Source organism: Pelophylax lessonae (assembly GCF_965119305.1).
Source record: "Pelophylax lessonae genome assembly, chromosome: 1".
NCBI classification, from domain to species: domain Eukaryota; kingdom Metazoa; phylum Chordata; class Amphibia; order Anura; family Ranidae; genus Pelophylax; species Pelophylax lessonae.
This window is the reverse complement of record NC_138768.1, coordinates 853,855,318-853,867,687: the sequence shown is the minus strand read 5'-3', so window position 1 is coordinate 853,867,687 and position 12,370 is coordinate 853,855,318. Positions and strand designations below refer to the sequence as shown.

Genomic DNA, 12,370 nt, shown 5'->3' with positions numbered 1-12,370 from the left:
GATGTTCAGGTTTGGCTAGCCAAATCAATGGCTGTGCTGCAGCAGTCTCCTACTGTCAACTGAAAAAATGATCCTCAGGTAGGGGCCACATGACCTCTCACTTGACTGACCATGGAAATATTGCAGAGTTTTCCAATTTGTTTATTATTTTATTTTTTACAGCCATTTATATAGCACCACAAGTTACACAGAGCTTTACATTCGCATCAGTCCCTGCCCTCAAGGAGCTTACAATCTAAGATCCCTATCTCCCATTCTCACAAACTAGGGCCAGTTTAGACAGGAGCCAATTAACCAACCAGCATGTCTTTGGCAGTGGCGGCTAGTGCTCCATGGGCCGGGGGGGGGGGGGGGCGGTGAGCGGCAGACGGACCACACCATACCCCCCCGACCACCCCAGCTCACCCGCACACCATAACCCCCCCGGTCGCCAGCTCACTCACCCTGGACTGGCAGGCAGCGGCGGCATCCCCCTCAGTCTCCTCCGTGGGCTTCCCCTGCGTCTTCTCCCTTCTCCATGGCCAATAGCAGGGCTTCTGCTTTCGGCCAATCGGGAAACGGGTCTCGGGACCCGCTTCTTGATTGGCCAGGAGGAGAATCCGTATGACAATAGCGAATATTTATTCGCTATTGTCACACAACTGGGTGGGCTCAGGGCGCAGGGCTCTGTGCCCCGAGCCCACCTTTTTTTGAAGCCTATTAGAGCCTCTAATCACTTGCTTAAAAAAAAAAAACCCATTGGAATCCATGCGTCCGGCGCCCTAGTAGATTAGGGGGCATGACGCATGGATAGGGGTCGGCGGTGCCCCTGCGCCCCCAATGGACGTGCCGCCACTGGTCTTTGGAGAGCAGTAGGAAACCCACCTAAGCACAGTGAGAACATGAAAATTCTATGCAGATGGTGTCCTGGTTTGGTTTTTGTACCCAGGACCTTAGTGCTGCAAGGAAGAACTTATAGCAAATGGTAGGAACCCTCTTTGGCTTTTCCTGATTCAATGGTGGAAAAGTTTAATTTTCAGTATCATCCCTTTCCCTATCCCTTGAACAGTCACATGTCCATGATAGGCTGCTTCTTCTGTGCGTCTGAAATAGGAATAACAGTTAGTTTATTCTCAGAAAAATAAACTTTATCCAACAAACACAAGGTCGCGAAAGGACTTTATAAATGTGACGTCAAATGGTGCCAAAATACCTCTTTTTAAATACGCCACTAGTGTAACAATCATGTTTTAGAGAAAGCGTTGGTTATCTAATTCCAAGTGGACAGGACAGATCATTTAATACTCAAATCTTTTATCAAATCCAACCACAAATAATCTGATAGCAACGTCTTAAAAAATAAAATAAAAAATTGGCAGCACGCATATTCGATATTCAAAGTGCAAACGCTTGAGACTGAACTTCACAAAACAGACACTAGAGGGTGCACTGCTTGTATTTTACACGGATTCCCAGACCTAGTTTGATACTTTTCTCATTTGCTTGGGTTTCTTTTTGCAGCTGTACGTTTTAAAGTGTTGATTTTAAATGGCTGTGCTGTTCCTGAGTGACTTGTGCTTTGTCTAGCAAGGTGTTACTATAAAAATAATACACGTGGTTAAAAAAAAAAAAAAAAAAAAAGGCAGACCTTACTTTCAACCCATTTTTTCATGATTATTTTTATTTTTATTATTATACAGGTTATATATAGTAGCAACAGTTTGCACAGCACTTTATAAAATAAAAGGACAGTATAGTTACAATACAATGCAATTTAAGACAAGAGGGGAAAAGCCATAAATCAGTCTTTTTTTTTCATTCAAATAGTGGCGTGAATGGAAAAAACTGACCTGTTCAAGTCGATTTGGATGGGGGAATTCTAACGGTGGGGTAGTCTCCCTGATGTACACAGATCAGTGCTGCAGGGCGGTTGTACAGAAGTCGATCAGTAGGTCAACTTCTGTTTAACCCCATATCCCATACATGATCTGAAATTCACCCGGATCCTGCTAAACCAGAGGAATTTCACTTCATCTATGGGCAGCTTAGGGAGGGACCTGCTCCTAAGAGCTTACAATCTAAAACAGGAGTCTCCAAACTTTTAAGCAAAGGGCCAGTTTACTGCCCTTCAGACTTTAGGGGGGGGGGGGGCTGGACTGTGGCCATTGGGAGTAGAAATTGTCCTGGCATTAGTGGGCGTAAACAACGCATCTTTGGAACTAGGGGGAGGAATAACACCCCATCGTCTGTGTCAGTCGGAGAAATAGTGCCTCATTGTTGGTGTCAGTTGGAGGCATAGTGCCCTGTCATTGGAGTCAGTGGGAGGAATAGTGCCCGATTATTGGTGTCAGTGGGAGGAATAGTACCCTGTCATTGGTGTCAGTTGGAGGAATAGTACCTTGTCATTGGTGTCAGTTGGTGGAATAGTGCCCCGTCATTGGTGTAAGTTGGAGGAATAGTGCCCCGTCATTGGTGTCAGTTGGAGGAATAGTGCCCTGCCATTGGTGTCAGTTGGAGGAATAGTGCCCTGTCATTGGTGTCAGTGGGAGGAATAGTGCCCTGTCATTGGTGTCAGTGGGAGGAATAGTGCCCTGTCATTGGTGTCAGTTGGAGGAATAGTGCCCTGTCATTGGTGTCAGTTGGAGGAATAGTGCCCTGTCATTGGTGTCAGTGGGAGGAATAGTGCCCTGTCATTGATGTCAGTGGGAGGAATAGTGCCCTGTCATTGGTGTCAGTTGGAGGAATAGTACCCTATCATTGGTATCAGTGGGAGGAATAGTGCCCTGTTGTTGGTGTTAGTGGGAGGAATAGTACCCTGTCATTGGTGTCTGTGGGAGGAATAGTACCCTGTCATTGGTGTCAGTGGGAGGAATAGTGCCCTGTCATTGGTGTCAGTTGGAGGAATAGTGCCCTGTCATTGGTGTCAGTTGGAGGAATAGTGCCCTGTCATTGGTGTCAGTGGGAGGAATAGTGCCCTGTCATTGGTGTCAGTTGGAGGAATAGTGCCCTGTCATTGGAGTCAGTGTGAGGAATAGTGTATTGGTGTCAGTGGGAGGAAAAGTGCCTCATTGTTTGTGTCCGTTGAAGGAATAGTACCCTGTCATTGGTATCAGTGGGAGGAATAGTGCCCCATTATTGGTGTTAGTGGAAGGAATAATGCCCCATCATTGGTATCAGTGGGAGGAATAGTGCCCCATTGTTGGTGTTAGTGGGAGGAATAGTGCCCCATTGTTGGTGTCAGTTGGAGGAATAGTGCCCCATTATTGGTGTTAGTGGGAGGAAAAGTGCCTCATCATTTGTGTCAGTTGGAGAAATAGTACCCTGTCATTGGAGTCAGTGGGGGGAATAGTGTCCCATTGTTTGTGCACTGCAACAAAGTAAAGAATGTTAGGTAAATTACTACAAAAGGTTAGTATAAATGGGCCCTAAGTTGAGTACTACCTACATGATGTCAATACTTGTTAAAGGGTATAGTTGAAAAACATTTTAGCTAAAGATTTACTGCACCGAAGGAAGACATTTGCCTTTAGTAAGAGTCATCAGGAACACTTTTATTAACTTGACATACAAATGAAAGCTTGCATTTTTCAGTCTCTTGAGGTAGCCAATGGATGTCAGGACTTTAACACCAAATATTCTGCAAACAAAACCTAGCAAACAAGACGTATGGTGAACGTGTCTCCTAAGCCAGGAAAGTCTTACATGTATAGACGCCTGCTGACTATGGGGGAAATTTTCACATTCACACATTGCTTGTGTTTCTTGCTCAGACTTACAAATCTCCTCCCTCATTTTGGGTTTCTGCTCTCCGATCCCTCATGTTTCAAGAAGCTGAACTTTATTTTGGCTCACCAAGGAGTACGCTTACATTACATTACACACAAGCCCCACATTTGCCAAACAGCACTGTAGGCCTGCTAGGCCAGAACCTGGCTTGGCTTGTCTTCTTGCAGTAGGCGTAGCTTCCCCTTGCTGTTGATTTTATAGTGTCCTCTTATGCCATGAATAAGTCTGAATGAATCTTGAGCTTGATGAATATATTGTGTTCTTGTCTGCCTCTCGTAGGTGTTCTCAAAAATATTCAGCCACGAAGCGTTGGAGACCTACCTCCCGAAAATACAGCTGGTCATCCAAGACACATTACGGGTGTGGAGTAGCAGTCCCGATCCTATCAATGTCTACTGTGAGGCTCAGAAGCTGACCTTCCGCATGGCCATCAGGGTACTGCTGGGTTTCAGGCTCTCTGATGAAGAACTGAACATCTTGTTCCGGGTGTTTCAACAGTTTGTCGAAAACGTCTTCTCATTGCCAGTGGATATCCCTTTCAGTGGTTATAGGAGGGTAGGTATCCATAAATCTTTTGCAGTCTTTGAAAGTAGCCAATTCACTTTTAAGAATTAAAAAAAAGTTTCTGTGTAAAGGATAAGTTCAGATCAAAAATTAATGTTTTTGTTTTTGCTACATGATGGAGATTTAATCCACCCAGGAGTTCCCAGCTCTGCAGACCTACTGTGCAAATTATGGGGGGGAGGGGGTGCCCATCATTCTGATCCTGTTAATGAACATATGTAGACACAAAGTCTAGCAAAGTTAGAGTATATAATGTTCATTAGTGATGGACGAACATTGGCCAGGCCGGTTCGCGAACGCCAGCCGCAAATTTTCTCAAAAGTCCCCGAACCGCGAGTTCGCGGCGGGCCCCATTGACTTTAATGGGAGGCAAACTTTAAAAACCTTTAGGTCATATTTGCAGCCACAAAACACGTACTAGCTGTGAACAAATAGTCCCAGCACATGGACAATGTCATAACAGAAGTATTGCAAATGAAAAAGTTGCCCTAAATTTTTTTTTTTTTTTACAGCAAAAAATATATATATTTTTTTCATAAAACAGCCAGAACTGACAGCAGCCGGTAAATACATTGTCTAATACATATAGGGTCCATTCACATTGACAGAGCGATTTGTGTGTGACTGCAGCTGATCTCTAACTGCCCCTACAGCAACCACAGGATACCTGGCCCTATAGTAAAGAGACTGTAATAGACCCTAAAACGACATTGTAGCATTTTAAATGACTTTTGTGGACATTGACAAAGCGATTTGTGTGTAACTGCCCCTAAAGCAACCACTGGATACCTCTCCCTAAGCTCTAAAGATACTAGACCTATACCGAAATACCAGCACTCAAAAGGACATTTGTGGACATTGACAGAGCAATTTACTAACTGCCCCTAAAGCAACCACTGGATACCTCTCCCTAACTTGAAAAGATACTAGTAGACCTATACCGAAATACCAGCCCTGAAAAGGACTTGTGTGGATCTTCACAGCGCTATATGTGTCTTGCAAACTCTCCCAGACGAGCACAGCAGACCTCTCCCTACACTGGCAGAAAGCGGAATGTGAAATGGCCGCCAGATCGGGTCTTCTTTATAGGATAGGGGGACTGTCCATGTGCTGGAATGTTTCAATTGGCTGTCCCGTTCCACCTGACGGCTGTGTCACGGGTCAAAGTTCTCCCCAATGTAAACAAATATGGCCACCGCAAACAACGCCATGTGTCCAAAAATTTGGCGGGTAGCGAACAAGCAAAATTCGCCGCGAACCGACCGCCGGGCAAACCGCAAGGCCATCTCTAATGTTCATCTTCCAGTGCCTGGGAAACCATAAAGATTTGCTTATTGTCAAGGGAACCTCCAACCTCAGCAGCACACTTCACAAAGTCTTTCTCATTTAATTATTACAGGTACATATAGCGCAGAACTTTACATATATATTGTATATTCACATCAGTCCCTGCCCTCAAGGAGCAAACTCATGTTCATTCACACACTAGGGTCAATTTACTTACCACCATGTTTTTTAGAGCGTGGAAGGAAACCTACGCAGGCACAGGAAGAACATGTAAACTCCAGGCAGGTAGTGCCGTATTTGGGATTCAAACCGATGACCCTAGTACTGCAAAGCGGCAAGTGCTAACCACTTAGCTATTTTGCGGCCCTCTAGTACAACTCTGACTCCAGTGAGCTCTTTGGCAATTTTGGGAGTCAATGCGGCAGCCTTAGTGTCCAGTAAGAATAATAGGGGGCTACCAGAGTTGAAGTGAAGAGAGAATTCCCAGAAGTATGCACGTGTGTGCAAGTGTATGCAAGTGTTAGGCTTCTTGGTAACACAGGTTCACTTTAATGGCTATCTGTTGTGTAGGACCTTTCAGCCAGCCAGTATTATTTCCACTAGTTACCGAGCCAGTCCAGACCTCAAACATCTCTAATTGTCCCCCTGTGTCAGAAACTATAGCTGAAGATTGCAGCTTCCTATAGCAGCCCTCGTTCCCAGTATTTGGTTGTCCCCAGGACCTAATTCACAGTGCTATAGTTTTTTGGCTAGGTGGCACCAGGGCCATCTTTAATTTTAATTAGACCCTGGGCAAATATTTTCTAGTGCCCAGCAAAATCCATTTATTACCTATTTGCTGGCAGTGCGGGCCCAAGGGGCAGCTGCATTGGGCCCCACAACAATGACTGGGCCCAGGACAGCTGCCCCTTTTGCTCTGTGGTAAAGACGGCCCTGGGTGGCACAAGGGACTGAGCAAAGGTAAAAGAAAGGAGTGGTTGTGGTCTTAAGGAGTACCAGGCATGGATCATAGCACAGCTGGAGGGTATCCCGTAACCAAGTCCAGAGGCCTTTGGTGATCATGATAGGCAGCAGACGAAGCGTAATCCAGAGATGAGCCAACACACATGACAAGGTACAGGAGCCAGGTAGCAAAATACTTTCACAAGCCCAGAGACATGGACTTGTGATGCTAAATAGAGCGCCACAGGGCCACAGTCAATTAGAGCAATGGAGGTGGAACAGGTAGCACCAAGCTGCTGCCTAGAAACAGGTAAGTGGGGCAAATCGGGGGGCAGTTTCCTGACCAGGGCATAGCCATCAACAAAGAAGCACTTTGGGCAGGAGAGAGTGGCCTCTGGCTAATTGGAGCAGAGGGGGTGTTTTTCAATGGAGGTGTGAAGCGGGCAGCAGAGAACAGCTGGGTGGTGGGCTACAAAGTAGGAATTTGAGCATGTCCCACATTCCCAACAGCAGTCCTTCCCTTGTCTCTTCCTGTATATAAAGATCAGCTGGGATTGGTTTTCCCAGCCGGTTGTTACTGTTCATCTGCACCGGGAAGGCCCACAGAGTCATGAATGTTTATGCAATGGTCTTTCTGTAATATAATCCTGTTGTGGTTGGATCTTTTGGTCTTAAGGTGCGCTAAGGCTGGACAGCCCAAGGATGAACTTTATACTGCACATGGGTAAATCACTTGTTCCCTCTCACTTGCCTTATTGTCCCTTTTTTTGAAAGAGGCCACCCTTCCTAGAGCACCAAGGGATATGAACTTTTTACATCTTTCCAATCCAACCTTCTGAAATTGCAAGTTGGCCTCCTGCCCAGGTGGACTGGACACAATTGATCTTTTTGTCCCGACACTAGTGCTAAAAGGTATAACTAGAACCTTCAGGGCCCTGGTGCAAGAAACCATGAAGGCCCCCCTGACTGCGAGAGACCTTTCCATCAGTCCTGGGGACCTTTCCATTAGTCCTGGGGGCCAATTTCTCTGGTCTCAGGACCCTTCCCACTGATCCCGGGGTCCTTTACTCTCCTCGTGGGGCCCTTTATAAGCCCAGTTTCACACTGCTGCGACATGGCATGTGACTTGTGATACATAGGGGTTGATTTACTAAAACAGCGTAGTGCAAAATCTGATGAAGCTGTGCATGGTAGCCAATCAGCTTCTAACTTCAGCTTGTTCAATTAATCTTTGACAAAAAAAAACTGAAGCTGATTGTTTTCAATGCAGAGCTGCACCAGATTTCGGACTCTCCCCATAAACCATAGGTGTCCAACCTGCAGCCCTCCAGCTTTTGCAGAACTACAGGACCCATGAAGCATTGCTAGGAAAGTCCCATGAGGCATTGCAAGGCTGACAGTTGCAGGCATGACTCCCAAAGGCAAAGGCATGATGGAATTTGGAACCCAAAGGCAGAGGCATGATGGGACTTGTAGTTCCGCAACAGCTGGAGGGCTGCAGGTTGGACACCCATGCCATAAACAATTCGAAACACATTCATTTCAATGGGTGCTGTTTTATTAATCCGACACAAGTCTCAGAGACAAAAAAAAAGTTCCTGCACTACTTTTCTGCAACTTTGGTGCGATTTGAGGGCTATAGACAGCAATGTTAAATCTCAAAAGTCGGAAACAAGTTGTCAGAAGAAAATGGCAAGCAAGTTGCAAGCAAGTCTGCAGAAGGACCCATTCAAAATGATCTGCAGTGGGCCCCCTTCCTGTTTATTAGGGCCCCCACATGGTGGCAGAACGCCAGGGCCCGGTCGCAAGTGCAACCTTTGCGACCCTGGTAGTTCCACCACTGACTAGTGCCCTAATGGGTTACCATGCACATTAAAAAAAAAAATGTAACTACTGTTGTCTCCGAGTGACATCAACAGTGATTCATCCTGTAATGATTTACGATGTTCTGATGTGTCAGTTTTGCTTATAAATATTTTAGGATAATGAGATTTATAGGCTAAGCCGCTCATATAAAAAAAAGGCATGAACGAGAACAGAAGCAAGTCATGAGAAAGACCACATTCCAGGCAGATGACTAATGGATGAAACCAATTCGTTTTTTAGTTCAGGACAGTGGCGTAGCGTGGGGGGTGCAGGGGGGGCCGGCCGCACCGGGCGCAACATTTGGGGGGGCGCATCCCACGCCAGTGTCACTCTAGCAAAATTTAAAAATTCTTCCTAGTAGAGCTGCACGATTAATCGTATGAAAATCGCGATCTCGATTCACCCCCCCTGACGATCTAACCCTGAAATATGCTCGATTCTTTGCATAGCTGCATAGCAGAGAGAACAGCTGTGGAAAAAAAAAAAAAAAAGCAAACAACTATCAGCAAAGTCTCCCAGTAACTATAAACAAAAATGATTACATTGTATCTTTTCCTTCCCTCTGCCAGGGAAAAAGGAAGTTTAACCTCTTAAAGACTGGATCTTTTTCTGACATTTGTTGCTTGCAAGTTAAAATCAGTTTTTTTTGCTAGAAAAGTACTTAGAACCCCCAAACATTTTATATATATTTTTTTAGCAGAGACCCTACAGAATAAAATGGCGATTGTTGTAATATTTTATGTCACACTGTATTTGCGCAGCAGTCTTTCAAACGCAATTAATAGACTTTAATGAATGAAAAAAAAAAACGTAACAGTAAAGTTATCCCAATTTTTTTTTGTTACACAGAGAATCGTGAGAGAATCGTGATCTTTATTCCAAGCTAAAAAATCGTGATTCTCATTTTGGCCAGAATCGTGCAGCTCTACTTCCTAGCGTGTCACTTCAGCCCCTGCCATCTTCAGGCTAAACAATGGCCGGTCGGCGCCCTGTGATTGGGCCAACATTGTCATGTGCAGCAGCGGGGCTGGCCAGTGGCAGAGCCCCGCCTTGCTTCTGGAGCCTGCCTCGCCGTCAGCCCTGCATGTGCCTCCGTCCCGCCTCCTCGAAGCTCTCACAATCCTCCCCGACCCGCCCCTGTAAGGGCTTGATTACGCGGTGGTGTCCTCTGTGTAGTGGGCAGTGTAGTGTAGTGTAGTGGTCAGGTAGGAATCAGGTAGGTCATTGTAAGGGTCAGTGTCGTTGACAGGTAGGTCAGTGTAGTGGCCAGTACAGGAATCAGGTATGTTAGCATAGTGGACTGGTAGGTCAGTATAGGAATCAGGCTGGTCAGTACTATTGTAGGAAGGGACTCGGGGAGTATTAAAAGTCCGCAGGTTAGGGGGCGCAAATTACTTGCCTTGCCCCGGGCGCTGACAACCCACGCTACGCCACTGGTTCAGGATTAAGTCAAATGCTGCTTAAGTCATGGAACGTAGAAACCTTTTTGTTCTCTGATTACCTCTGAAATACCTGCTGCTGCTGTGATAGATTTTAGGGCAGTGTGAGACGTGAGGAACCTCGTAAAAAGAACCTACTGGCATTCACTCAGACAAGTGTTATACCAACCATTTCGTTTTAGGGGAGGAGGGCATGTTGGTAAAGGCTTAAGCCTCGTACACACGTAGCGATTGTCGGCCGTAAATATTCGGCCAACGTCCGATCGGCCCATTGTCGGCTTGTTAGTATGATGCTTCCGACAACCGACTGCGACTTTTCGGCCGAAAAAAATCTGGTGTGCATGCTATAAAATTTTTGTTGGCCGTTACCAGAATGGCCGATTGTTCTTCAGTCAGTACAGATTTCGGCAGACAAAAATCAGATGAGCAAGACTGGGCATGAAATTTGTGTGCAGTCTAGAGCACATTTCAACCAACACAACAACACTGGACAAAAGACGGCCGATCGGTCGGCCAACAATCGTTGCGTGTGTACGAAGCTTTACTATATCCAAAGCTAGTTTTCCCATTTTCTGTGGACAATAATGGCCGGTACCACCCATCATCCATAATCCCCAGCTACGTTCTTCCCAATTGTGGATTTGTGGGTTTTCTTCCCCTCTTTGGAGTGTTACTGCTCCCCTTATGGTGTTGGTCATCATATAAAATAAACTGAAATGCATTGGGAAGTCTGTGCATATAAATAATTTTTAAATGAGTTATCAGAATTGCTTCTGCAATGGGATTGGTGCCATATACACTATATTGCCGAAAGTATTAGGACGCCTGCCCTTACACGCACATGAACTTTAATGGCATCCCAGTCTTAGTCCATAGGGTTCAATATTGAGTTGGCCCACCCTTTGCAGCCGTAACATCTTCAACTCCTCTGGGAAGACTGTCCACAAGGTCTAGGAGTGTGTCCATTCTACCAGAGACGCATTTGTGAGGTCAGGCACTGATGTTCGATGAGAAGGCCTGGCTCGCAGTCTGATCGGATCCGAAGTGCTCGTTATCATTCATAGAGCTTTTTCAACCTGTTCTATTATAGCCTCCTGCTTGCACAGTTTAGCTCAGCTTGGCTTGAAGGATTCCTTCCTTGTCTTGCAAGTTAAAGCCCTCCTTTCCAACCATCACCTTCCTATGGTCATTGTGTGAGTCCTACAAAGAGTGGTGACAGATCCCGGGACAGGCAAATGTCTCCCACCCTTTGTCAGAAACACATCACCCATCTAAGGTGAGTCTTAAGCCCCGTACACACGCAACGATTATCGGCCGACCGGTCGTCCGTCTTTTGTCCAGAGTGGTGTTTTGTTGATTGGAATGTGCCTAGACTGCAACAAATTTTCTCGCCCAACAAAATTCTACTTCAGAAATGATGTCATGTGTTGGTTTGCTTTCTTTGTGTTCTTTCTTCTCTGAGCATGCCCAGACTTGCTCATCAGATTTTTCCCTGTCGAAATCTGTACTGACTGCCGTTGTGTTGACGGCCAACAAAAATTTTATAGCATGCACACCAGATTTTTTTCGGCCAAAAAGTCAGAGTCGGTTCGGCCAAAAAGTCAGAGTCGGTTGTCAGAAGCATCATACTAACAAGCCGAAAATCGGCAGATCGGACGTTGGCCAAAAATTCCCTGCCAATTTTCGACACGTGTGTACGGGGCTTTAGCATGATTGAGAACATGATATTACTGAAAAAGAAGCAGATTCAACCACTCCTCAATAGACCAAACTTTGGCCATAGATACTTATCTCCCTCTTCCAGCTGCTACAGATAACCAGTTAATAGTGTAGTACATATAGAATCTGTAGGCATACCCTATGACCATAGTAGAATGTATTCATTTTTTTCTGTGTGACATCCACAAATAGGCATCTTCAATTGGCTTTTTAACTTAGAAAAGTGGAAAATCTGTAGAGTGACATTCTGTTTATTTGCTTTATCCAGGGTATGCAAGCCCGTGAGACGCTTCTGAAGGGTTTGGAGAAGGCAATCCAGGAGAAGCTGCAGAACACCCAGGGGAAGGACTACATGGATGCCTTAGATGTCCTCATCGAGAGTGGCAAGGAGCACGGCAATGAACTGACCATGCAGGAGTTGATGGTAATTATCCTTCTGTGAAATGCCAACCATACAAAACATTTTAGAGCCTTAATACTGACATTGTGACAACACATTTAAATGAACTTGTGGCATGGCAAACCACAGGTTTATTTTAAGCCAGCTTTTTTTACGTCCATATTGGTGGCAGATTTCCCAAGCAGTGTCCCTTACTTTCAAAGTTATTTTAGCATGCAATTTTCTCTGTTGCTCGTTGTTGTTTTTTTTAATTAATACATAGATTGGTGTATGTGCCTCCTGGTGGCCATCTGTATTGCAGGTAATGTAATTAGCTCCTCTGCTAATTGGCTGCAGAGATAAACTCATCGTTGCTTGTCATGCTGCTGGTGTTCAGTCTTCTCAGAGC

At 45.4% G+C, this 12,370-nt stretch overlaps 1 protein-coding gene across 1 annotated transcript in view; it reads left to right on the top strand.

Annotated features, from left to right (window-relative positions):
- CYP26B1 (cytochrome P450 family 26 subfamily B member 1) overlaps positions 1-12,370 on the top strand; it is a 150,968-nt gene that overhangs the window by 131,155 nt on the left and 7,443 nt on the right. The window contains exons 4-5 of the mRNA XM_082264402.1: positions 4,045-4,320; positions 11,851-12,006. Coding sequence (XP_082120528.1) covers positions 4,045-4,320; positions 11,851-12,006 — 432 coding nt within the window. The remainder of the gene's footprint in view (positions 1-4,044; positions 4,321-11,850; positions 12,007-12,370) is intronic.